The following is a 26,488-nucleotide window of genomic DNA, read 5'->3' on the forward strand; positions in this document are numbered from 1 at the left end:
CCCCTAGTTCTCTTCTCGGACCAGAACCGAAACATGACTTGTTTTCAACATGAAGAGCTTTGGGAACACTCAGTATCTCCTGTGTCCACAGCAGATAAAGGTCAGAATGACTGAAGTACAGAGCCCCTGGTTCACTCCTCTCCTCACTGGCTACAGAGCCTCTGCCCCAAACCTTAGCAGCTTCTTAGTGATCTGCTTCAGTGAAGCTGCTCTGTCCTCATCAAACGCTGCCTTAAATCATCTGACTCAAATATGAGGAAGTCTGTGCTTTGGGGGCTTTCGTTTTGAGGAGAACAATTTTTGACCTATAAAAATGTTGTTTTATGTTTAGCTCTAAGCATCGCAAACTCTAATTATGGGACAGGATTTATTTCCCTTTGTTGATGCTCATTTATGATAATAGCATTTCAGAGTGTTGTTGGAATAATTAAGGTAACTTAGGTGCTTATAAGCTCAAGGTTACGTTATCACAGGTGACTAGCATGTGAGAATCATAATTGTTTGCTGCACCGAGTCCTGTGATCATCTGTAAGGAAGAGAAATGTGTTCTTTGTCTCCCAGTTGCCGATGGGAGTAGTAGTCAGGCAAGCAGAATGATGGGGTAGAAGTGTTGTGATCATAAACACTCGTAAAATAAGTACATTAGTGTCTGCCGAGCGCCAAGTCAATGGAATACGTGGTTTCTGGAAACTCACATCTGAATGGCCAAGTCCTAGCACTGAGACTTATACCTAAGACTGTGAAATACTTGAAGCAAAGTCGGCTCTCAGCAACGTTAGAAGAATATACAGGTCTTAGGCGAACAGCTGCCTGCTGTCTGGTAGAGTGGATCATTTGGCAGAGGACTCCAGCCTATCTGGTCCATGATGGTTAATTAAGCCAGAACTGATACTAACTGTGGCAAGGGTTATCGGTAACAGCCTTTGGCTAGAGACACTTGCCGACTGACTGCACGTGCTGCTGTCTGTGTGCGTTGTTGGAGTCCTCCCGGAGCTGTGGTCTGATGCAGGGAGGAGATGTGTAAATGTGTAAGTAGTAGAACGTTTTCAGTACAAGGGTACCCAAAAAGACTGGGGGCGAAGAACCCACCGAAGTTTATCCCAGGACGAGTGCACACAGTGGGACTCAAGGGTAGATAGGAGCTCAGAGATGCAGAGGAGCGTCTTAGGGCATCCATTTGATATTTGTGGCCCAGATTTTGAAATTTACCAGCAAAATTATGAACTAAATGGAGATAAACAAGTGGTCAGCCAAACAGATTGTTCCTGTTTCTATTACTATTAATCTAGGGTTTTCCTGATTCTTAATTTTCTTTTTTTTTTTTTTTTTTTTTTGGCATTTCTTTACTCTGTTGAACTTCTTAGAGTAAATAAAGTAACTTTCCCCTGAGAGAAATAAAATGAGGAATTTAGTGTACGGTGAAGATTGCTTTGACTTTGACAGGATGTCAAGTGTCCCCAGTGAGGAGGACAGTGACTCTGAGATCGGGAAGTCTAATGACACATGTGATCTTTGTTATAAATGAAACTTTCTAAAAGCAGAATACATCTTTTACTTTTAAAGTAACACGTTCTCATTGATGATTGGAAATGCATATTGATTCAAATTAACATACTGCTTTGGCTGTCAGGTTTGGAGCTATTTAGTTTTAATGGCATCAGCATTCTAAAACAGTTGGTTTATTTGGAATGGACAGTTTGTTTTTACGGCTCAGGTTTTCTCCTCTTTGCTCCCAGTGCCATTAAATAGCAACCGCTTCTCGTCAGCTGTGAACCTTCCAGTATCCCAAGATCATGGGATCAGGACTGCTGATTTGTGAGGTGCAGTAAAACTATGTCATATGAAAAGAACCAGACCCAGGGCCAAAGATAACAATGCTATGTAGCTGCTCTGGGGCCAGTGAAGATTTTGTTTTACAAGACGTGTCCGTGTTTGGTCAGTAAAGCCAGAGCGGAAGGTGAATGAAAGAACATTACTTTAAAGGCATGAAAGAGCATGCCAAAAGGAAGCAGAGTTTTGTAGAACAGGACTGATGCAGAGCCTGCCAGCCATGGCCTCGCTTCCCCATCTATGGAGCCAGGACACAGCCCTCAGGTGCCACTCTAGACATTGCAACTGATGCAAGTCTCTCCAGCTTCCCTCCCTCCCCCAGAGTCATTTCCTTCCTAATTCTGAAAGTCCTGGCCAACTCTGATTTAAAAAATACAAATTTCAGGTAATCCACAAAGTAAGATGACTATGAGGTCAAGGCCAGCCTGGACTACATAGCGAGTAGCTTTCCAGCGTAGGCTACATAGCAAAACCCCGTCTCAGAGCAGAGGGCTGGTGGGATGGCTCATTAGGTGAAGGTACTGTTGTCAGGATTGCTGACCTGAGTTCAATCCCCAGAGCATGCACATCTGAAGGAGAGAACTGACTCTGGCTGGTTGTCCTCTGACCTCCACGCACACGCGGTGGCACCTTCGTGCCCACACACATATACACACAAATAAACAAAATGTGATCAAATCCAGACAAACCCAAACACAGACTGAATCCAGTCTTTCGTAGCCAAGCTTGGAAATCAAATCAAAGCATGTAAACGTTTTTTTGAGACTTTGTGTATCATATTTGGAGAACTGTCAGGAGCATATTTTAGAGAAAATAAGTAAAACTGGGAAAGTCATTTGGCTGGCTCATGGAACCTGGTGTGGCCACAGAGGCTCCTGGGAGGGGGAGTCCCTGAGCTGCACACTCCTCATGACTGCAGCTCCTTCGTGAGTGACTTTCTCCTTCTAAAATGTGTTAAGACTTTCAGATGGGTGGGTACTATATGTGCTTCTGCTGGCCTCTAGGAAGCAGACATCTTCAGCATGGCCAGATAACAGCTTGAACTGGGTAAATGGGACAGTAAAAAAAAACAAAAAACAAAAAAACGTGTTTGAACCAAGTCCACCAAACAGGTGTTTACACCAATTATACACTGGGGTAGAGATTACTTTTCCACTCATTTGAGGAAGACCAGAGCCTAAGTGGGGTCTGAAGAAACTTACATTTTTTTTTTTTTTTTAGTTATTTTCAAATGCCCATAGTTTGCAGAACTGATTTCTGCCAGGTTCCCAGTAAAGAGAGAACTGAGAGCTTTCATGGGCAAACGAATGGCCCGACCCTTTTACAGGAGTAAGTGAAGAGGAGGAAGAAAAAAAGGAGAGAGGGAGGGAGGGAAAGGAGGAGACTTTTGGATGAGAAAGCCTAATCAAACCGGAGCTCCCATTTAAAGTTTGCTGTACATCCCTTAACGCATTTATATACCGCTCACTAGCTATGTAGGTATATGCTATCTTTTAAAATTTTAGCCCAAATCCTTATTAAATGGTTTTGAGTTGAAAAGTACTTGGCATGAAATAGAGAATGAATGGTAAATGTCTCAAAGGGTCATATTAAATAAAAACATTTATTAGGAGCATAAACAGGATGAGGCGGGTCCTATTTTCATTCATCCAGAATGAACTGCTGTGCTCTACTAATGGGAGCCAGTGGGTGCAAGTGAAAATGCGCATTTAAGTGACATTTGATACTGCCTCTAATAACCATTTAATTGGCCCATTGAGACTTGATTGGCTTTCAGGCTTCCTGCTGAAGAAACTAAAGAATTGGTGTCATCATCAAGAGCAGTCAGCTTGCTCACCCTTGTCTGTGTGTTCCCACAAAACCCAGACATGGACTAATGTGGACATTTTGCACTCCTCAATCTCTTAAGGAGTTGGAAGCACAACGGGAGACAGGTATTTTACCACAGAAAGGCTGTTTTCTGTGGAGAACCGTTCAAGCATGGCATCAGGAAAGGGCAGTTCAAGCTGAACTTCCCCACAGTGTGGTGAGAAGTCCCAATAAAACAAGGGATTGCCTAGACATTTGGGAGCATGTGCTGGAGAACCTTCTAGGATCCTCCTTCCTAGTGGCGCTCTCAACATGCTTCCCTTCTCTCTGCTCCGCTCTGGGTTTCTTACCTCCAGGAGAGATGTAGAAACAGTTGAGTTGAGCTTCATGTACCACCTTGCCCTTGAACTTGCCCTCTGTTTCCTCAGACAGGTGACTGGAAAGCGGCTGGTATGGGGGTGTGGACGGCTGAACGAAGGCGCGAATCATGGTGACTTCCAGTTGGGTGCTAACAGCTAATTCCACAACTAAACAGTCATCCCTCTTGTAGTTTTCCTTGTACTCTAGAAACTCAGAACTGCTTTCTGGGGCCACCTCTGAGGGCCATAAAGCGCATAGGGGCCTAGCACTCAGCCTGGAATTCAGGCGTTTACTTTCAGGTTAGAGCTCTAAAAGCACACTCCTTTCTTGGTTCTTCTCTGCCGAACCCTTCTGCCTTTGCGGCTGCCTTCAGATCTGTGCAGAGACAAGCCCTTCCCCCGTGGAGCCCTTGGATGGAAATGTGAAGCAAATGGCTTCTGTCAGCCTGTCAGCTCATCACCTCCTGAAGGCCTGATGAGTCCTGGTCTTTGTATATCACCACGAGCTGTCTGGCACAGCCTCTTGTGTGGACGGATGATAGGCCTGGTGGGGGTGGAGGCCTGGGCCCACGACGCGGAGAACTTGAGCTGGAATGTGGACGTCCATGGATTCACAGTGCCGCTGAGCTGCAAAACTATTTTAAGGAGAGGGAAGCACAGGCCCGGTCCTCTATCTTGGTGCTCCTTTTAGTAGCCAGGAATGCTGGTAAATTTCTGTTTTATCTTCCTCTCCCCTTGCCTATTTAAACCTTATGTTCAAGCTAAATATTAACCGGGTAAAGAGTTGTTTCAAATGATCCCATGTGAATGTTAAAAACCATGTTGCCTCAGGTAAATCTTCATGAGGTACTAGATAACGGCAAACCCAGTATTTCCTTCATAGTGCTTTAACGGTTGAGGGTTTTCTGGTTTTCTGTCCGAAACCTGTTTGTCAGTGTCTCGTGGTGATGAAGACGTCAGAAGGGTTTTGTTCGAGCCAACAGTTTCCTTGGCATCCTGCCCTCGTGGAACTGTAGTTCTGTGTATCAAGTGTCACACCGGAGGAAGAGTGGCACCTGGAGTGCTTGTTAGTGTAGTCCCAGTAAGACGCCCATTGCCATCTTCTCTGCCACTGGGCTTTAGTGTCTGATTGCACCATGAGTTCCTGACTTGCCATTTGGGAAAACTTAGTCTCAAAAAAGGCAAGATTTCACTGCAGCAAATGGTCCTATTATAACTGAGACCTATTAGAACTGAGACAAAGAAGCCAGGCTCATGGGGCTGAGTGCCAGTGAGCCATGTAGATTCCTCTTCCTCACAGACTGAGTGCTAGTGATCCATGGCGATTCCTCACGGACTGAGTACTAGTGATCTGTGTAGATTCCTCATGGGTTCTGAGTGCTAGTAATCTATGTAGATTCCTCACGGACTAAGTACTAGTGATCCGTATAGATTCCTTATGGAGTGAGTACTAGTGATCCGTGTAGATTCCTCATGGGGACTGAGTGCCAGTGATCCAGCCTGACTTACAAGGACAAGAGGACAGGAGTCTAGGGGGTCTGAGTGGGGAGCGACTTCTGGTAGGTGGGAAGTAGCCTGGAACCTCAGTTTCCAGAATCACATTTAATCTTGACACAAAGGTTTTATTTTGGTGTGAAAGCATACAGCACATTGATTTGAGAACACTGATGTTCTCAATATTCTTAGGTTTGTCATAGTGCTGTGGATGGGTGTGTGTGTTTCTGTCTCAGAGAGTGCCCTGGATGAGAAAACCTGAGGTGTCATCTCCTTGCCCCTTCCATATGTAGGTGTCTGAGGTAAACGTTCTGCGTGCATGGGCTAGAGAGATGTCTTGGGGTAAGAGCACTTTCTGCTTTTCTAGAGGACCAGATTTGGTTCCTAGCACCCACATCTGGAAGCTCAGCTACCTGCAACTCCAGTGCCAATGGATCTGACACCCTTTCTGGACGGACACACACACACACACACACACACACACACACACACACACACACACACAAATAAATCTTTTTTTCAGAAGATTCTGTCTGTACTCAGTCAGTATAAAAATGAAGTTTAATGTCTCAACTTTTGGCAAGTTAGTGATTTGGATTCATAAAGCTTTTTTTTTTTATATATCTGCTTAAAATAGCATTAAAAAGACATTTCCTGTGCCTTTGGATATTTATATCAGTACTGCCCTGGGGCAGACAGTTCATGTCTGCACATGGTGAGATGAATGAACAGAAAAAGATGTTTTTAGACAATCAATAGCTATCTTCATACAAAATAATTAAATGCTTTGAAAGTTCATATTTTTTGAATTTTTTGTTTTCCTTTAAAATACTTTTTGCTAATTTTCATTCCTCTATCATAATATTGCTGCTGTTTTCAATGTCCATGTAGTTGATGTATTATTTATAGGATTATTTGCATATATTACCAGGACCTCAACTAGATATTTACAAATGTATCCTGCAACTATTTTAGCCTCCACTACAAAAGTGATGGAGCTAGATACATACTAAATTTAATAGATAACTTATTTGAAAATTATTAAATGAATCAATCACAGTTATACTACATTTCTGTTCATTGCTAAATGGTTACACCATAGTCGTACCTAACCTTCCAACATTTGTAAATTTTCTATATGGACATTTTAAAATGAAATTTATTTTTAAAATATATTTTTTCTAGTTCCCTATCCTAATAACTCACTGCCAATTTTTCAGTTAACATATTCTTTGGAGAAGGAGCGGGAAGGAGGTTTCTAGGCATAATTTGAGCATCAGGTTTCTGAATATTTAAAAATAAAGATGAAATGTGTTTATGAAATGTGCAAATGGAATATAGAAACAATGAAGTCTCAAAGCCAAGAAGTTTAGAAATCCTGGTCTCGTTTTCAATCTGTAGCCACTTGTGTAAGAAGCATTTACCAACTGCCTGTCGAGCTAGAGGCTGCACCGTTAGGGAAGCAGGCTTCAGTGTGTGCACAAACTCCTCAGCACTTCCAGTATAGATGCTTTCCTTTGACATGCAACTCCAGTGACTGGCTTCATTTATTTAGTAATAAATCGAACAAATTCATTCCACAACTAACTATTATATATGTTCCTCTAAGATAGAAAGGGAATTTCTTTCATTGTGTGACTTTGAAGATGCTTATGGCTTGTTTGATGTGTTTTTTCCCAGTGTCCATTTATGGAATTTGGTTTTATGATAAGGAAGAGTGCCAAAGAATTGCAAAACTGATGAAAAAGTAAGTATTAAAAGGCCGAGTGTCTCCTAGTACCGGGCCTTTGACTCACATTTCCAAGTGTGTGGAGCAACACTAACTTTACCAGGAAGTGTTTCTCAGCCATCATCTTCAACGGGACCCCAAAAACACTGGATGCTGCTTACTAAATGAAAACGGAGAAAGAAACGGCTTCTGTGTTTCTCTAGGTCCACTGTCTGCATGACGTGCCTTGTTCTGCCCCGAGTGCTGTGGGTGGTTCGGTCCATGGGGGGTTTCTTTGGTGTTTTCTTCATTTGTAAATAAGTAGTATTTTCTCTGGATGTGTCCATCAGTAAAAAGAACATGCAGAGTCATCCTGAAAGGGTGCCCCCGAGGCTTTAATACTCCACTTCCTGCCTACCCTTTAACAGCTTCCTAAACTGTGTTCAGGACTCAGAATCCCCAGTGCCTCAAACACCAAGTGCTTAAAATTGTCTTTAGTTCTCCTCTGTGGGAAGGTCAGAATCCGTGTTAGTTTAGCAGTCAGTGCTCTCTCTCGCTCTCGCTCCCCCCCCCCCCCCCCCCCCCCCCCCCCCCCCCCCCGTTGTCTCTTTCTCACTTGCTGGTTCTGAGCTGCTTCTACATTGCCATCCAACCTTCCTCCTCTCAGCTTCCCTAGTTTGCATCGAAACGAGGCCCAGGTGAGGCTGGTGGACTCTGCCCAGTTATAGGCTTGGCTCTTCAGTTTTGCTGCTGTTTATGCAAATAGCCAAGAGCCTCAGGTTGAAGTGAGTTCATGAAGCTGGGTCTCTGCCTAGGCTAGCTGCCCCACCCCGGATGTGATGTTCTGTCTGTAAAGAACCAGTATTCATTTCTAAATCCAGGGGCACTGAAATGAAAAAGTGACCCTCCTCCCAAGGGAATGAGAACCAGGGAACACATTCTTATAAATAAAATTGACTCCTGAAATTCTCACTTGTGAGAGCTAATTTTAGGCCACCCTCTCAAGTCCCAGATGGTGATTAAGTGTGTTCAAACTGGTATTTACCACCATAACAACTAGTTCCTTAAACATTTCATGTTGTTGTAAATTGTTCAAGGGATAATAACAGCGGGCTTCATATGGATTGAAAATACCCCACGGCTCAGCCAAGAGGCCACGGTAAAGCTGGTAGCATTCTGCAGTGACTGCCTAACAGTGCAGGCAGGAAAATGATTGTTACTAGCAATGAGCAGTTGATTAGTAAGGATTCAGATCCCTTCTCTAGTTAGAATAAAATCTCTTGGTAACTTCACAGGTCTTGCTTTACCGTTAACTTCATGGCTTTACCAAAAGAATTTGGGCTGAAATTCAAAGCAAGCCAAAGAAGAGTTTTGTTTTGTTTTTTAATGTTTCCACGCAGCATTTAGGACCGTGTGGTCAGTGTTAGGATGTGACCTTTTTGGTACCTCCAAATTGCCAGAAAGCTGCCAGATCTGAGGTGGTCCTCTCCACCTTGCATGACCTTGAGGTATTTGGGAAGGAGGGGGATCTCTCTGTCATGCCTGTCATTCCTGTTGAATGTCTGTTCTTTGGAAGGCTTCCTCCATGTCAGCGACAGTTCTGCTGCTACAGTGTAAAAGCAGCTGTGGCTGATGTGCCTAACAGTGAGCAGTCTGTTATTCTCTTTACAAAAACAGGTTGGGTAGGCTGCCACCCACAGGTCATAGCTTGCTGACTCATACCCTGGATTTGCATATGTGGCCAGTTGACTCAAGACCTCATCTCTCATTCTCTGTTTCAAATGCCTGAGCAGTCTTTCTAAGATGGCTCTAATGGGATGAAAACCCTTGGGAGAGAACTGGAGTGATGGCATTGGTTTGGACTAGTTCCCGGATATTTCCCTTGTTTTCCTAGCCTCACTCAGTGTGAACAGTTGAAAGCCTGTCATGGAGCTGGAGCAGGATCCTCCCCAGTGACCCTGAGTTCAGGAGAGGGCAGAGAAGTAGATATCTTACAGATGCTCACCAAGGCCAAAGATGAGTACACCAAGGTGAGTCTCTCTCTGTTCTTCCTATGGTCGCACTTAACCACAGTGACAAGATCATCACTGAGAAAGACTTAAGGATCTTTGAAAGCCAATTGGGGCAAATCAAGATCTCTTTGCTTTTAGTAGACTGTAGACTCTTTTCTGCAGTGACTTAAAAGATAGCCTAAGAAATCAATAGCCTTCCTACAAACATCGTATTCGGTTAGAGGACTTACTACCCTTACAGTGGTAACATGCAGATAAATCATGTCTTCATTGGTGGGGCAGGCCTGCAATCCCAGAATTTGGAAGCTGAAGCAGGGGATGGTAAGTTTCAGACCAGCCTGGACTACATACTGAGACTTGTCTCAAAAACTCAAAGCATGGGCCCAGCAACAGGGCCCAGTGGGTAAGGGCACCTGCCACCAAACCTCATGACCTGAGCTTGATCCTTAGGACCCACATGGTAGAAGGAGAGAGCCGACTTCCACAGGTTGTCCTCTTTTGACCTCCATACATGTGCTGTGGTACCCCTCCCCGGTGAATAAATAAAAGATAATAAAAATTGTAAATCAAAATAAAAAGCATAAAAGTAGACTTGAAGAGACGGAAGTGTGTGTCCTGTTCTTAGCTAAGGAGTAAGAAGACTGGATGTAAAGTTGTCATTCTCCTTCAGCCTCTAAGTCTGAGGTGATTTCTAAAGAAATACTGCTGTTTTCTTTTCTTCTCCTTCTCCTGGAACAGACAAGCTGACTGTAGGGGAAATAGACAACTCCCCAGCGTAGTGGGGAGGGGGGAGAGGCTGTAAAAACCAGCAGTATCGACTGGAGGTAGAATAGGGGCCATGAAGCAGGCTCTGCTTGATGCTAAAAATTGGTTATGAATGTGTAGGGTACTGTAGATTGTTGGTATTCATACATAGTAGCCAGATAGGCCAACAGGATAGCTGAAGCCAGAATTAGATGCAATTATAGATCCAGTTTATGATATGATAAATAACTGTTTCAGGTCAGTTTTATGAATGGATTCTTTGTGTTTTTGTTTGTTTGTTAGTTTTTCGAGACAGGGTTTCTCTGTGTAGTTTTGATACCTTTCCTGGAACTCGGTCTATAGACCAGGCTGTCCTCGAACTCACAGAGATGCACCTGCCTCTGCCTCCCGAGTGCTGGGATTAAAGGCGTGCACCATCGCCCAGCTGAATGAATGGATTCTTAAGTAACAGTGCTGAGGCACCTGGTACTCATTTGGAAAAGTACAGAATTCAAACTGTGCCTCAAACCACAGCCCAAGATAAATCTCAAATGTTAGAAAATTCAAGTTCCGGAGGAAAACTTATTTGGATATCTTTGCAATCTAGGAAAAAAGAATCCTTCTTAACTGTGCCTTAAAACTCAAAACCAGTTAATTTCAACTATATAGAAAATTAACATTTTGCAAACTTCAAAAAAATAAAAAACAACAACAAAACAAAACAAAAACCTGGACAGTAGTGGCTCACACCTTTAATCCCAGCACTCAGAGGCAGAGGCAGGTGGATCTCTGTGAGTTCAAGGACAGCCTAGTCTACCGATGGAGTTCCAGAACAGCCAGAGCTGTTACACAAAGAAACCATGTCTACAAAAACAAAAAACAAAAAAAATGAAATGTAACAACTGAGAAGAAATATTCACACCTAAAAACTAGGAACTGGGTTAAGTCCCCTAAAAATTGAAATATAAAAGATTAACACTCTCTAGAGAAATGGGCAAAATAAAATAAAAATTAAGGAAAAAATAATCTTAGAATTTGGAAAATGAGTAAAAAAAATATAAGGAAATGTAACTGAATATTACATTGTGGCATCATTAGGAAAATCATGACTTCAAGCCACAATGTTTGAACTAAACAGTCTTTGCAGATTATACTTCAAGGGTGAAAAGAACAACAAATTAGAAGCTTAATTCAGTGGTCTTATTATTAGTAGGAATATTGACCTTATAATTTTTCAGCTGTTACAGATTCAATAATTGAGAAATTACATTAGTGTGTCTAGAACCAATCCTTGACATAAGAGAAGAAAATCAAACTAAGTTGAAGTTGGCATCTTAAGTGGAGACATCAAACTTAGTTCATGTTTTGTTTCTTATCTATGGAAACAAAAACTGAAAGCTCCTAGCTCCCTGAAAAGACTCATAAATGATTGACAGCCAGTAGCAGTTAGCACCCTCGTTGCCCAGGGTCATTTCCTCCTAAAAAGTGTCAGAGTGCCAGTGGCGCACGCCTTTAATCCCAGCACTCGGGAGGCAGAGCCAAGCAGATCTCTGTGAGTTCGAGGCCACCCTGGTCTACAGAGCAAGATCCAGGACAGGAACCAAAACTACATGGAGAAACCCTGTCTCAAAAAAAAAAAAAAAACAACAAAAAAAGTGTCAGAGCTCTTTGACGAAGTTCCTGATTGTGGGGCAAATGGGATCCTACTCAGTGGCCACTGCTGGCAGCTTACGAGAGCACCAACCAGAACACAGCAGCAGTGTGGACTGAGTGCAGGACATATAATCATGAATCATGTGGATCATGGTGATGGGTGGGAGAGACAGTGTGGACGAAATTCAACCAAACCCAAACTGGTAATGGCCTTTCCTTTGAAAGTGCTCAGACACCAGTTCCTGCCTCTGACACTGATATTTGGGGTGTGTGTGTGTGTGTGTGTGTGTGTGTGTGTGTGTGTGCGTGTGCAGTCACAGACAAGCCACAGTTCACATGTGGAGGTCAGAGGACAGCTTTCAGAAGTCAGCTCCCTCTTTCTGTCATGTAGGCTGTGGGTTCTAGGAACAAACTCAGGTCATTGGAGGTCCAGGAATTAAACTCAGGTTCCAGGCCCCTTTTTCTCACTAGCCATCTCATAGGCCTCACACTGGTAATAGTCTATCTCTAATCTTGCTATGTGAACTCTTGGACTCTTCCAACTTTCCATTACATGGTCTTCTTGGTATTCTATAAGCATTTGAAACTGACTTCTGCTTCCTGAAGGTGCCTTCCTGCCTTTCCTCCCCTTCCTCACCCACCCAGACAAGGTCAGACTTTGAAGGTCCATTTCAAGTCCTTCCTGTCACATGAGTCATGCCTGACCTCCCCCGAGCCCCAGCTAATGTAAATGTTAGTTAGCGTCAGTCACATAGAGAGGCCATCTCCTGTCAGCTGTTGCCTGTCATGTATGCATGTAGGCAGGCGTTTTAACATACACAGACAAGGTACAGATCATCAGTAGAATGGGTCTGGTATGATGAAGTGGAAAATGGAAACAGTAATAAAGGACAAGGATTTTCCCCTCAGAATTCTTCTTGTGAAGAGTATCTCCATTTTTGGACATGTTTAAGAAGACATAGTGGAGTTGGTATGAAAGAATTTCATGTCTCTTGATAAGGATTAAATGAAAACTTCTGAGATCCCTTCTGTCTCTGGAATCTGGTGGGGAATTCAGTCTGATTTTTAAATTAATTTTTTAATTTAATTGAAAAGTAAAATTTGTATAAATTAAGGCACACAACATGATGTTTTGATACCTATATACATTGTGGAATGGCTAAATCAAGCTAATTAATGTATGTATTACATACATAGCATTTTTGTGGTGAGAACATTAAAATCTACTCTGAGTGCCTTTCATATATGCAGTTTTTAGCTGTAGTCACTGTGATGTGCGGTAGGTCCTTTGGCTTTCTCCTGTCTGATGTCTTATGAACATGCTCACAATAGCCTGTACCCTAAGCCTCTGCTAGCCACCATTCTCTCTGCCCTTGTGAGTTCTTCTTTTCTAGATCCACGTGTAAGTGACGTTGTGTGGGATTTGCTGTTCTGTGACGTGTTGACTTCACTGAACACATTTTCCTCGGCTTTTATCCTTGTGATCACAAACGGCAGGCTACTTTTTTCTTTCTTGAAAATTGAATATCGTGTGTGTGTGTGTGTGTGTGTGTGTGTGTGTGTGTGTGATTTATCCATTGCTCTGTTGACACACATTTAATTGATCCATGTTTTTGCTGTTAATAAATGGTCCTGCAGTGAACAGGGAAGTACAAATGTCTCTTGGACATACGGCTTCATACTCTCTAGTTATGTGCCCAGTAGTTGGATTGGTAGGTCTTCTGGTAGTTATGTTTTTTTATTTTCTTAGGAACTTTGGTACTGTTTTCTGCAGATTGCCAGCAATACTGTACCAGGATTCCCTTTGCTCCATAGCCCCATCAACACTTTACTATCTTTTGTAAAATTATTTTTATTTTATGTGTATGCACCATGTGTGTGCCTGGTGCCCATAGAAGTCAGAGAGGGCATCAGATCTCCTGGAACTAGTGTTATGGATGGTTGTGAGTGCTGGGAACAAACCTGTGTTCTCTGGGAGAGCAACAAGTGTTTCTAACCTCTGAGCCAACTCTCCAGCCCCTCTTTTGCCTTTTTGAGCTTAAGTATTCTACCTGGAATGATGTGAGGTCTCATTGTAACTTTGATTAGCATTTCCCTATGATTAGGGTTGTCATTTTGAGTCCAGACTGGGCTATATAGCAAGGCCCTGTCTCAAAAAGAAAAGGGAGAAAAGATCGAAGGAGTAATGTATAATGGCAGGCAAAGCTACCTCAGTGTATAGGAAAGCAGGGGCGGGGGTGGGGGGGGTCTGTTTTCTTTGTTTAAAATAAAGAGTCATTCTGTAGAATTAACACACCTCTTTGTAAGTGGTAAGAGGGGCTAGCGACTCCTCTGGCCAGCACTTTCTAAGTCGGTGTCTTGTGTGGCTTTGCCTTGCCTTACTTGCCTTGCTCTTAGGAAGACAGCAGTTGACCCATGCAGCAACACCACCAATCACTGTCACTCACTTGACAAGAATGTAAAAATAACACTTTATGACTTAAAAGCAATTCCGCACTCTATTCAGTACTAATGCCTAATGGCCAAAAAATTGACAGGACTCTTGGAAAATGTAGTTAGACCTTTGTGTGGTTGATTTGACAGACAGGTGCACACAGTGGCACCCAAGCCCAGGCCTGTGTCTTAGAATAAGAGATTATGCCCCAATAACTAGAAAACCCTTGAGAACTGTGGGCTCCTGAGATGACATGGTGCCTGTCACTCATGCTTTGTCAGATGTGACGACTGTTTCCAGGCAGGAGGCATTGACTGGTCAGCTGAAGCAAATGCTACAGAGAGAAGGCCCTGTGTATTGTTCTACTTGATGTTTTAACAAAATGAACCACAGCCTTATTGCCAGGCTTTTGTCATGAATCCTACTGTTGGCGATGGCACGGTTGGTTAGGTTAACAGGTGATAATGAGTCAGGATTTGAAATGATGAGGCTTGTCTCGTCTGTTTATGAAATTCTAATCTGTAGTGAGTGGCTCAGAACACTTCATTTAAATTATCCTGTTTATGCAAGAAGTCATCTATTAAATAAAGGTGGTGTTAGCAATTTTTAAATCAGTGGTTTGAGACAGCATTACTTTTTAGTTTGTGGACCAAGCAGGTTTAGATGCTTGGGTTAAGTATTTGTAGCAGCTCCCTGTATTCTACTCTGTATTATTTCTGTGATTGCTCACTATCAAAACCTATTAGACTGCTTGTTTGGAAACTATTTCTTCTTAAGCAAACATATAGCCTTCCAACTATCCACGAGCATGTGGGTCCTTAGGGCTAACTGATGTAGGTGGTAATATTTTAGGACACTGAATTACACACACCAAAAAAATTGTAGTTGATTCTACCCAAATATAGTTCCCATCAGAAAAGTAGAAGAGATTATCCTTCATGCATGAAAACTTATTTAAAGACTAGCCATCTACCAATTAGATAAGCAAGAAAGGCTGTAAACACACTAGAGCTTCTTTTATTTCCATCAAAAATGAAGTATTTGGTTTTTTTCCATTCCAGTGTAAGACCTGCTCTGAGCCCAAACAGATAACCAGTTCTTCTGCCATCTGTGACAACCCTAAGCTTATCAAACCTGTCCCTGTGAGACCCAGTGGCAGCCAGAGGCTACAAGAACCCCCTCCCAACAAGGTATGAGTGGACTGTTTTTTTTTGTTTTGTTCAAAACATAGTTTTCATCTTTTGGAATTAAAATATAATTCTATCACTTTCTCCCTCTCTTCCCTCCAACCCTCCCTTGTAAACGCCCTTTGCCTTCTCTCAAATTCATGGCCATTATTTCTTTAATTCCTAAATATTATATGTTCCTAAATATAGAAATAAAACCTGTTCAGTACAGGTTATTTGTTACATATATGTGTACGGTGTTACTCGTATGTACATGTTTTCAGGGCTTACCATTTGGTATTGGAGAACCAGTTAGTGTGCTCTTTCCTGGGGGATACTATTTCTCCTATTCTCAGCATTTCTTAGTTCCTATAGTTCTTCGTCTAGGAAGGAGGCTCCATGAAATCTCCCCTTCCATGTCAGCATGCCTTCTGTTGGGTGTCATGGTCCTTTATTCACAATAGCTAGGAAAAGGAAACATCCTAATGTCCTTCAACTGATGAATGGATAATGAAAATGTGGTACATATACGCTATGAAATACTGTTCAGCTGTAAAGAAAACTGAAATTATGAAATTTTTAGATAAATGTGTAAAACTAGAAAAGATAATATTGAGTGAGGTAACCCAGACCCAGAAAGACAAATGGTATATGTTCTCTCTCATCTGAGGCTCCTAGACCCAGATCTCCCAATATGAGATTATAGCCTGGAGTCACTACACAAACCAGGGAAATCCTCTGCTTTCATCTATGGCCTCTGGGATTCTCAAAGAGCTTTACCCGTGCACTGCAGGGGAGGGCCTGGCCCTGCTGAAGGATACCTAAGGTCGGTGGAGAAAGGCAGGGTCTTGCTGCACTGTGCATCTGAACTATGGAGCACGGGTTCTCTTCCTCAGGGATTGTCCAGGTGACCACACGCTGTGCTTGTGTGCTTCGAAGATCCTACACTGTTCAAAGAACAAGTGTCAGGGGAGACAGAAGCATACACCTTCTGGGAGAGGTCCCTCCTCAGGCCACTGGAGGAGCAGCCATCATAACAGTACAATAAAACGTGACATTTCTCAGCATCACTGTGTCCCCTGAGCAATGCCAGGCTCTGGGCGTGCGTCAGAGTGCCTGTTCTGGATTAGCTCTGGGCCAGGGAGTAGTGGAAGGCCCACAGGCCTGGGGCGGTATGTGTGTTGTGTGCTATGCACAGCAGTACAGCGGAGACAAAATTTGCTGATCAGCAGGCCCATTGTTGATTGTAAAAGAAACGTATCTGTTCTTTCATCATAGTTATTCCTAAGTAAAGAGATGTTTTGCAGGGAATTAATTTAAATCAGTTCTGAAAATGAGCATGAGCCAAAGACAGAAAATGACTTGACGAATGAAAATCTTGTTTTGAATTTTTCAAAAAAGAAGTATTTTCTAACTTATTTTAGCTTTTCATTAGTTTCCATGAGAATTTCTCTTATTTGAGTAGATAAACCAAGATACATTGACTTTAGAGTGGGAAGGAGGACCAGCTCAGGGGCAGGAGTGGTGTAGCAGCCAGGCATTGTATACGCCTGGTCCTTGCACGTTAGATTAAAATACTCATTTCTTTCTAGCCTGGCTCTCTCTAATTCTGTGAAAAGCTGCCAGGAACCTGGGGCTCTTACGTCCTGCTTATTTCCAGTACAGTTTGTTCTCAGCAACCCTAGATGGACCCTGGCTGTAGAGATGGGTTTCCATGAAGTATGTGCAGTCTTATACTATAGAGTGTAATTTTGTCCTCTAATCTGGGAGCTGCAGACCCCTCAAGGATCACATGCATGTCTTATCAAGTGACCAGATACTATGATGTAACAACAGCCTTGGGGGCAGGGAGGAGAATGCTGTGAAGATATTAGACATTTCAGAGGTCTCGGGCTTTTCAGGTTGATAAATTTCACCCGTCACTGATCCTTTGTAAATAGAACTCATCAGTTAACTGAGTTCTGCTTCACAGCCCCCCTGCCATAACCAAACTATGTGAACCTATTTGTGGCTATCTTTTCTCCCCCAGACCTTGGACCCTGAGCCCCAACACTTATCTTTGACAGCTCTATTTGGGAAACAAGACAAAGCTCCCTGTCACGAAATTCTGAAACCCTCCCGGCCCTTTGCCCACCACCACCACCACCACCACCACCACCACCACTACCACCAGCAAGAGCAGCTTCCAGTTCATCAAGGAGTTGGATGCTTCCTGTCCTATGAAGAACCCAGAATGCTGTCACTGCCTGTGGAGAAGCAACTTTGCCCAGCCATTCAGAAACTCATGGTGGGGAGCACAGGGCTGCACCCACTGCCACAGCACCCTGAGCAGTGGCCCTGTGAAAGTGGCAGCCCCAGTCCTGCAGAGGCAGTTCTCCCTGCCCCTGTCCAGCTGGGGTCCCCCTGGAACGGTGGGACTACACACTGTTCACAGAGCACTTGCAGAAACCACAAGCTATTCGAGCAGCTTCAAGGTGCCTCAGGGGCAGCGCATAAATATAAGCCCTGTGCACCTGCCAGCCCGGCTGTGGCCACTCAGGTGGCTCCGTGCCACAGCGTGGCCCAGTCACAGCTGGTGTATTTCAGTGGCCCTCTTCCTCCCCCCACACCAGGACATCAAGTTCTCAGGAAGGAGCAGTGTGCACTACCAGCACAAACACTGCCCCTCTCTGGCAGCCAGGAGAACAGCCCCAGTGTGCTCCCTACTCAGGAGCTGCTAAGAAAGCTCCAGGTGGTACATCAGGAGCAACAGCTACAGGTGGCCTCCCGGCCAGCCCTGGCAGCCAGGTTCCCCGTGTCAGCCCAGAGCCCAGGGACAGAAAAGCCTTTGGAAGCCTGGGCCAACAAGACAGGCAGCATGGACAAACAGGCTCCTGTAATGCAGGTAAATACGTCCTGGGAGAACGATGCTATAGTAGTGCAGTAGGATTTACTCTGCTACAGGGAACGTGTGTCACGTGAGCTTCCATTTAAACAGCTACCCAAAGCCCCCTCAGTGTGTCTCTTTGTCTTTCACCTTGCCTTTCTGTCTGGAAAGAGAAGCTTCTCTCTGCTTACAGTCTGGTGTCCTCTGCCATTTAGAGGTGGCGTGTAAAGTTAAATCTTTACCATGTCATGAAGCCTGAAGAGCAGCCCAGATGTGGGAAAACACCTAGTCTTTGACTATGAAGAAGACCATGGCAGTTGGCTCTAACATTTTAAACATCTGGCTGATTCTCGGCCTTCATCCTGTGGGTGGTTATTGCTTGCTTGTTGGCTCCATGTGTGATTGTAGGTGTTTCCTACGTGTTAGTAGCCACTTCCTGACATAGTGGTGGAGAAAGCGGACTCCGCATCCCACAGCCGGCAACCGTGTGGGTTCCTGAAGTAAACAGACACAGCAGTAAAGATGCTGCTGTTTTATTACCTTCTAGGTGATCGTATTATGAGGACAGGCAGAAACAAGTGTACCACCCACAAACTGCCGGAGAAGGCAGCACAGTGTCATTTCTGGACTTAGTGTGTCTTTCTGGGAGACAGCTGTCTGTACCCATCAGCAACTGGGACCGTCGGAAGCCGGGGTCTGTGGATTGTCTGCCTGTAGTGGCATCTGAGGGTCCGGCATAGAGTCCCTGAAACCGTGCTGACGTTAAAGATCGGATAGTTACCCTTACTCACTTTATATATATGACACTGTTGGTCTTTCTCACATGTTTTAGCACACAGTAGCTCCTCAGAAATTCTTCCCATTTTTTAAAGCAAAGGCCCAGGGCACAAACCGTGTGTGTTCAGGAGTGTGACCCGAGTCAAGGTGTTCGTTTTGAATAAATCCCAGATGCAGGTGCTTTCTGTTGCCAACTGGGGCTTTGTCCTCCTTCTTACAGCAGGGCAGAGTGTTGACCCCTTTGTAAATGTCTGCTTTCATTTCTCTTTGATGATTTAGAATGAGAAAATCAGGGCTAATAATCAGACTAAATGTCTGCGTATACAGTTCTCTTTGTTTTTAGTTCTCACAAATGTCAGGATCCAAATAAGGAAAGTGTACATTCTGCCAGCCCACGCCATGCTCCTCCTGACGCCGACCCCTCCCTTAGGAGCATCAGCTCTCAACACCTCTCCTTGGGGTATCAAATAGGGAAAGCTAAAAGAAACAAGAACCTGTCTTCCTCTAGGCCGTTTTCTGCCCCCAAAGATGCCAAGGGAGTGACAGTAAAATTACAGCCACATCTAAATTGCTGCTTCTCTGCTTCCTTCTCATGAGTGGTGGAGGGCTTTGAGGCTGAGAAGTAAGATACTTTCGTTACCTGACTTAGAGACACACGGTAGCTGTAGGAGTCAGTCAGACCCAGTTCAAAATGTCACTTGCATAATTGGGAAAGCCATTTGAATACTTGGCTTTAGACCTGACAGCCAAGGGCATTAGATCGACTCAGCAGACAGGTGGGTCATGGTGCTCCAAGCTCCATGTGCCCAGACCTTGCTCTTCATCCCATGATCTACCCCCTTATCCTCTCCCTGTCCCTACCCCCATGCCAGCCAGGAGAAGCAGAAGGCATGCTCTCTGTAGATAAGCAGAGAAGGGCCAGAGGGGGCAAACCCACAAATCACAGTTCCTCCTAGTCACAGTCTCCTTGAAGAGCTAGGCTTGAGAGCTGTGTGTGCATCTGACAAGTACATGCTGCCACTCCCACTGGTGACAGGACCTCAGGGCAGAGCAGTGGACAGCTAGTGCTGAGTAAAGCCAGCAATCCTAAATGCATGTTATCTGAAAAGTAACTTCTCACCAGGGGTCTAACTGCATACACAGAGGTCATGGCGTCACGGGTGATTTCAGAGCTGTGTAGTGGCCATTGAGAGTAGAACAGGAACAGATCTGTCAGCCTTTCTCACCCACAGCATCTGGGATGATTCCCACTGAGCACCCCTCTGCCACCATTGTGAGCAGGGCCTTTCATCTCTGGAGTGACATTTTGTGGGTTGTTTCCTAACTCTGCTTTGTGTGCATGTCTTTGCTGTGAGCAGATCACCTCATGTCAGTGTGTTCCTGCTCCAGTGGCTTCTCTGCTGATGCCCCCTGGGGTTTTCACACAGTCCACCTGTGCCCTACTGAAGGAGACTGATAATGGGCTCATGCCTCTAGGAAGCCAAGAACTTCCTACTGCCTCCTCCAGCCTCCTGCCCCTGCAGAACTGGGAATCCTCCACTATGGCCAGCAGGCCCCTCACCAGGCTGCAGCTCCAGGAGGCACTGCTGAACCTCATCCAGGTAAGACTGTTGACCTAACTAACAGTGGGCACCATGGCAGACGAAGTTGGCTGATGCCTTCTTTGGATGCCATAAGAGTAACCCCACCATCACCACCACCAAATAGCTTCTAAGCACAGTTAACTGGATGATATTTAGAACACTACTTGTGGCCTGAGATGTCTCAAGCCTTCAAGAGATTTGTGACTTGGAGGAATGAGCAAGGCCTCCTAGCTACCAGCTGCAGACAAGAAGGGAGCACGTGATGAATGATGAACTAGCCAGGGCACTCTGGGAGCTCACTGTTGGGAATAGTCCCAGAGTTATTGCAGATAAGTTGCAGTTGTAAGCCTCACCAGCTATGACCGCTGTGAACGTGGTTCAGCTATGCTTCTAAAACTGACTGCTCAGAAGAGGGTGGGATGATAGGATGCCTTGTCAGCCCTGCCTTGCGTGTCTCCTCTATACTGTGGTAGTGACTCATACCGAACTGTGTGCTGTGCACTATTTTAAGTTTAATAATTCACTCGATGCTTATAGGAAACCCTATTAGTATGGGCCAACCAGATCAGATAAAGGTGTTTGCCACCAAGCCTGATGACCCACAGAATGGAAGAAGACAGAATATTGTCTTCTGATCACATCTGTGTTGTGGCATATCCATGCCTACACACATACTCTATACACAGAAAAAAAATAAACAAGTATAAAAAATTTTAAACCCGTTTTTGTCTGATTCTACAGACAAGGAAGCTGAGGCTTAGGTTGGTCTGGTGTTACACTGAGCCTGGTTGCAATGTTCATGCCCCCTGTTGTGTGGACCATGTAAATTAATGTTTCAAGACTAGACCTCCACGTAGTGGAGCACACTCCCGAGTGAATGATAGGCCTTGGAAAGGGTGATGCTTGAAACCACACAGAAGCAGACACCTCAACTAATGTGTTTAGGAATCCTCTTAGCTTAGGTAGTCTTGAAAGTGTTTGTAGCACTCGGTCCATCACCGGACAGCTGCAGGAGAGCAGGCCAGCCTCTGGTTGTCTGCTTCTCCTGTTGATTCTCACCCCTAGTGAAAACATTTCTAAGGTAACGTGTTTTAGAGAACAAAAGGGATGGGACTGGAAGCAAGCCTCTGAGTTGGGGTAGAATGGCAGTCCAGGGTGACTGAGCCTTCCTAATTAGAGTATGTCACTGACCTTAAATACACACCACAGTAGAAATACAGTCCACCTCTTCACAATAAGTTCATGAGAATTTAGAACAAGTATCTGCACACTTACTTACCAGAACAATAAGGAAAACCTTAGATCTTAAGGATTCTTGCTTTTCTGACTCATTGCATCTGATCACTTACCCCAGGCTGTGTGTTGTGACTTAGCTGTTTCACGCCTCTCCGTGTTGTGGAGTTTGTCTTCCTGATACATTGCTAAAAGTCACTCGGGCATCTTTGTAGGAAAAGCAGAAATAACATCTCTTTATCCGTGGTGTGAGAATGACACTGACTGTGGGATAGGGAGGGAGTAACCGGGGAGGGGGATGGAGTGACTGCAGAGACTTGGTTGATTCGAGTGGGAGGGGACAGCCTCCAGCATTAATCAGGAGAAGCACTGCCTATACCCAGAGTTCTCCCCATCTTAGACAGAGAGCTCAGAGACTTCCCACAGGTCATGGGAACAACCATGCTGCCTTTGGGGAGGTACAGTGAGCCATGCTGTGGGTAAAATCCCTATGAATGTCCCAAACAGTGCACAGACATTGGGGCAACCTAGAGAATTTTTAGGAGGGACCAACCAACTCCTGAGCCGTTGCCAAGGCACTGTGACTCATTCCTCCTGGCCCATCCTCCACACAGCACAGCTGGCCTCCGCATGGCGGGGTTGCTGTCTGTGTCAGGTGTTAGGAGCAGCACATGGACTTCACATACGGGCTGTAAAGTCCAGCAGCTCTGGCCCAACCTTGCCTCAGCCCCTTCACATCCACACACATAGGCTGACCCGGCCAGCTGTCAGTATAAACAGCAGAGGTAGTTCAGCTCCAGGCAGGAAGCCTTGGCTTCTGCTGCTCAAGTAATGCTCCCCTGGCCTGTTGGCTTTGTTTTCCAGAATGATGACAACTTCTTAAGCATAATCTATGAAGCCTATCTCTTCAGTGTGACACAAGCAGCCATGAGAAAAGCCACGTAAGCAACTCCATGAGAGCAGAGACTGGGAGAATTGGCTTTCCAGGTCCTTCACGTGAACTGGGTGACCAAACATGTTTCTACCTTTTTGACAAAGTATAGTAATACAAAGTAAAATGGTTTTGGACTGTCGAATATCTTGGGGGGTTTTTATTTCTTGTTCTTGAAGAATCCCATCCTCCGGTATACAAATTGAGTGGGTAGATGCTTTGGGCTCCGGTCATATAAGATTAAATTTTTTCCTACATTTATGAGGCCATTTTAAGAAGAATTGGGCTCCTCATGGGAGGGGATGTTCTCTCGGAGCTATTTATTAATAGCTGAAGCTAAAGAGAGCAATTTCCTAGTGTTGGGCTCTGTGTGCCATGGTGCTTGATAACCACCAGAGGGCAATATTACCCCACAAGTTACCTACTAAGGGTTTCATGAGCTCTTGAAAGCAATGTTGACTTTGTTTTAACAAAGTCAGTCTTTCATTTGTAAGGCTCCACTTGGCATGTTTGATCTGAGTCTTTGTAGAAAGACTTTCTGAAGACATTTCTAGCCAGTTTCTATCTAGAAGGTTTCAACAGTGGCCCAAGACTTGAAGCAACACTCTCATTTCTCAATCCAGGGTGCTTCTTGAGACCCAAACAGTAGGATCAGCCTGCTCTCGCTTCCAGACAGACAGTCTCATTTAGAAAATGTGCTGGGGGGGCGGGTCCCATGAGAATAGGTTGTAGCTATTCAGGACCAGAAGGTCGAAGATTCTCCAAGCTCTGTAGCAGTCCTGTTGCTGCGTCATGTGCAAAGAGATAAGAAGCACAATCCTAGAGGGAGGCGAAGAGCCTTGCAGTCCCCAGAGGGAGCATGTGGAAACTGACCCCTGCAGAGCATGCACAGTGACTGAAGCTGCATGGTTTTACCATCGTAGTTATTCCTGGACCACGAAAAGATCGTTAGCTTAGTGCTTCCTAGAAGAATCTCATTCTGTCTGTGGAGAATTTAAAATGGAGGCTGGGGTGGGGGTGAAGACTTCCTTACAGCTTCTGATGCTGGGACCAGAAGTGTCGGAGCTTTGTTCATCCTCCTAGCAGCAGGGAAACAGCGCCTGTCCTGAATGCGGGCACGCTTTCCCTAAGGAAGAACGGAGGGGCGGGAGCTGCTGAAGAGGAGCTGACCTCTGCTCACCCTCGCTGTGCACTGGGCTTTACCTGCATCTACTGTGCCAGCCTCTGGGAGGGATGCCTCCCATGCCATCCAGCACTGCTAGGAACCCATGTAAATCTCTCAACTACTTGGCAGTAATTATACATGTCTCCATAGTCCTATAAGCAGGAGGAAGCAAGAGGGACAGCCATGGTCCTGTGGTCCCCAGTCAGTCAAAACAGCATCACTTTGTTAACTTGTCTACTAAAATTGGAGCTATATTAGGCTGGGGGTGTACCTCCATCATAGAGCACTTGCCTACATAAGGTTCTGGGTTCAGTCCCTAGCACTTAAAAAGGCTATTTGACCAATGACCAGTCTTTAAAAATGTGGTTTGGTGATACAAATAAAATAAAATAATGGAAAACATTTAAAAACTCTATAATTGCATGTTTAAAGATGCTTCTGTAGCCAGGGAAAGATTAATTTTGTTCTTAGCATTTCTAATATATTGTGTCAATGAATAGCTTTATTTTATGAAATAGTTTCCCTTTCTTCACATGAATAAGTAAAACTGTAGCGGCAGCTGTTGCCACCCAACAGAGCAAGCCAGGACGGGAGTTTAGAGGACATGCAGCCTTTGTAGGCCAGTGCTACAGTGATCTGTTTTGACAAAATGGTACATTCTCCATCATCCACTCTAGTAGATCACCTTAAAAGCAAAGATGGCCACCTGCAGGACAGTCAGGATGGGTGCTTACCTCCTTACCTCAGCAGGCAAGAGTTGCCTTCTACAGAGCTCCATGGACACTTGAGCACAGGAAAAAATGGATCTAGGCATCCAGGACTGAACTTCCTATGTAAATTTCCATTTCATCTTCCCATGCTCCTCCTGAACTCAAGTTCAGCTTCCACTTAGAGGTCTCTGCCCCAGCAGAGTTTTAACCTCCTTGGATTTCAGGTAGAGCCTGTAATACTGTGGCTAAAGGCAGCTTTATCCAGTGCAGCGAATGGCACCTTGCAGCGCCAAGGGAGTCAGGTGGCCAGGAGTAGAGGGTGGAGCATGAGTGGAGTCCCTTGGTCCTGCCTTCAGCTCCTGGACAAGTCTCTTTACAAGGCACCTTATTGATGAATTGAGAGACCTCACAGAGTTCAGAGGACTAAACTGTCATGGTCCAGGGCTGCATGCCAGCCATTGGGAAGGACCTACAGCTACGGGGGAGGGGGGAGCTTCCTGCCATTGCCCCGACAGTGTGTGCCTGAGGGCCACCTTGTTATGCCCCCCCCCCCCCCACTTCATTGGTGCAATGGAAGCAGTCATGTCCCTTCTTTATGAAGGAACTCGTGGGCTGCAACACTGCTAGCATGGTAACCCTGCGCCTGCCCCGGACTTGCAGGGAAAGTTCTGTGTTAAGTTCCTGTCATTGTGACAACAAACCTGAGTAAATCCACTTCACGGGTGAATGTTTTGCTGTGGGACACAGTTTCAAGGGTTTTAGTGTATGTTGATGTGGGATCTGTTGATGTGAGGCAGAAAGCCATGGTGGAACAAAGCTGTTTGCCTTGGAGCAGCCAGGAAGCAAAGAGGAAGAGAAAGGAGGTCTGTGCTGGCTAGATTTATGTCACCTTGACACAAGCTGGAGTCATCGGAGAAGAGAGAACCTCAATTGAGAAAATGGCTCCATAAGATAAGGCTGTTGACAAACCTGTAGAACATTTACTAATTAGTGATTGATGGGGGAGAGCCCAGCCCATTGTGGGTGGAGCCACCCCTGGGCTGTGCTTCTGTGTGATATAAGAAAGCAGGCTGAGCAAGCCATGTGGAACAAGCCCATAAACAGCACCCCTCTATGGCCTCTGTATCAGTTCCTGCCCCCAGGTTCTGGGCCTGCTTGAGTTCCTGTCTTGGCTTTCTTCAGTGACGAACTATACCGTGGACATGTAAGCTAAATAAACTGTTTCCTCCCCAACTTGCTTTTGGTCATGGTGTTTCATTGCAGGAGTAGTAACCTTAACTAGAACGGGGTCCCAGTATTCCCTTCAAGGGCCTGCCTCCAAAGGCCTCACTTCCTTTCACACTGTCCACTGCCTCCCAGTAACATCACACATTGGGGACCAAAGCCTTTAACACATAGGTCTTAGGGGGACATTTCAAATTAAAACTACAGCAAGCAGCATTTTACTTGCTGAGTCAGAGAAGGCAGTGCTGTTCAACAATATATGTAGGCTCCACACATTCTGGAGACACACCACTCCATCTCCCCACTTAGACCTGGCAAGGTGGCCACTGCAGTGGGAGGGAACCTGTGTTTGCATCTTCAAGAACCATCTAGCATGATAGCCAGCCCTACTGCTGTTTAGTCACGTGGAACCTGCTGTTTCCAGCCCTTTCAAAAGCTAGGCCTGTAGCTCCAAACAAGACATACTACCACCCGTAAGGCTCCGGGAACATGTGGAAGAGGGGCTAGAAGTATGTAAGAGCCACAGAGTAGAGTGAAGGGCCACAGAATGCCACTGTCTGGAATTGATGACTGTTGCGGCCATTCAGTCACCGCTGTAGGTACCCACACTGGCCCACACAGGACTTCCCTGTCAACAGGTCAAGGAAGGAGAGGAGCTCCTGGGGGCCACCCTTTATCAGAAATACTAGCTGTGATTGGTAGACTCTGGGAGAGGGAAACCACTTTAGTTATCTTTAGATATAGACCCACTGCAGAGCCCACCAGAGTCTAACAGATAGTTCCAAATCCA

General features: G+C 45.0%; 1 protein-coding gene across 7 annotated transcripts in view; it reads left to right on the plus strand.

Annotated features, from left to right (window-relative positions):
* The window catches only part of Dcp1b (decapping mRNA 1B), a 43,155-nt gene extending 17,448 nt beyond the window's left edge, over positions 1-25,707 (plus strand). For 6 of the 7 annotated variants that reach the window (XM_052722000.1, XM_052722001.1, XM_052722004.1 and 3 more), the window contains 6 exons: positions 7,173-7,239; positions 9,095-9,230; positions 15,105-15,233; positions 17,239-18,093; positions 20,211-20,453; positions 22,533-25,707. In XM_052722000.1, coding sequence (XP_052577960.1) covers positions 7,173-7,239; positions 9,095-9,230; positions 15,105-15,233; positions 17,239-18,093; positions 20,211-20,453; positions 22,533-22,613 — 1,511 coding nt within the window. In that variant the 3' untranslated portion in view covers positions 22,614-25,707. The remainder of the gene's footprint in view (positions 1-7,172; positions 7,240-9,094; positions 9,231-15,104; positions 15,234-17,238; positions 18,094-20,210; positions 20,454-22,532) is intronic. The other variant, XR_008214641.1, reaches the window with a different exon arrangement.
* The last annotated feature ends 781 nt before the right edge of the window (positions 25,708-26,488 follow it).

This window comes from Peromyscus californicus, unplaced genomic scaffold (assembly GCF_007827085.1).
Source record: "Peromyscus californicus insignis strain IS unplaced genomic scaffold, ASM782708v3 Scaffold_6__1_contigs__length_162567912, whole genome shotgun sequence".
Taxonomy (NCBI): Eukaryota; Metazoa; Chordata; class Mammalia; order Rodentia; family Cricetidae; genus Peromyscus; species Peromyscus californicus.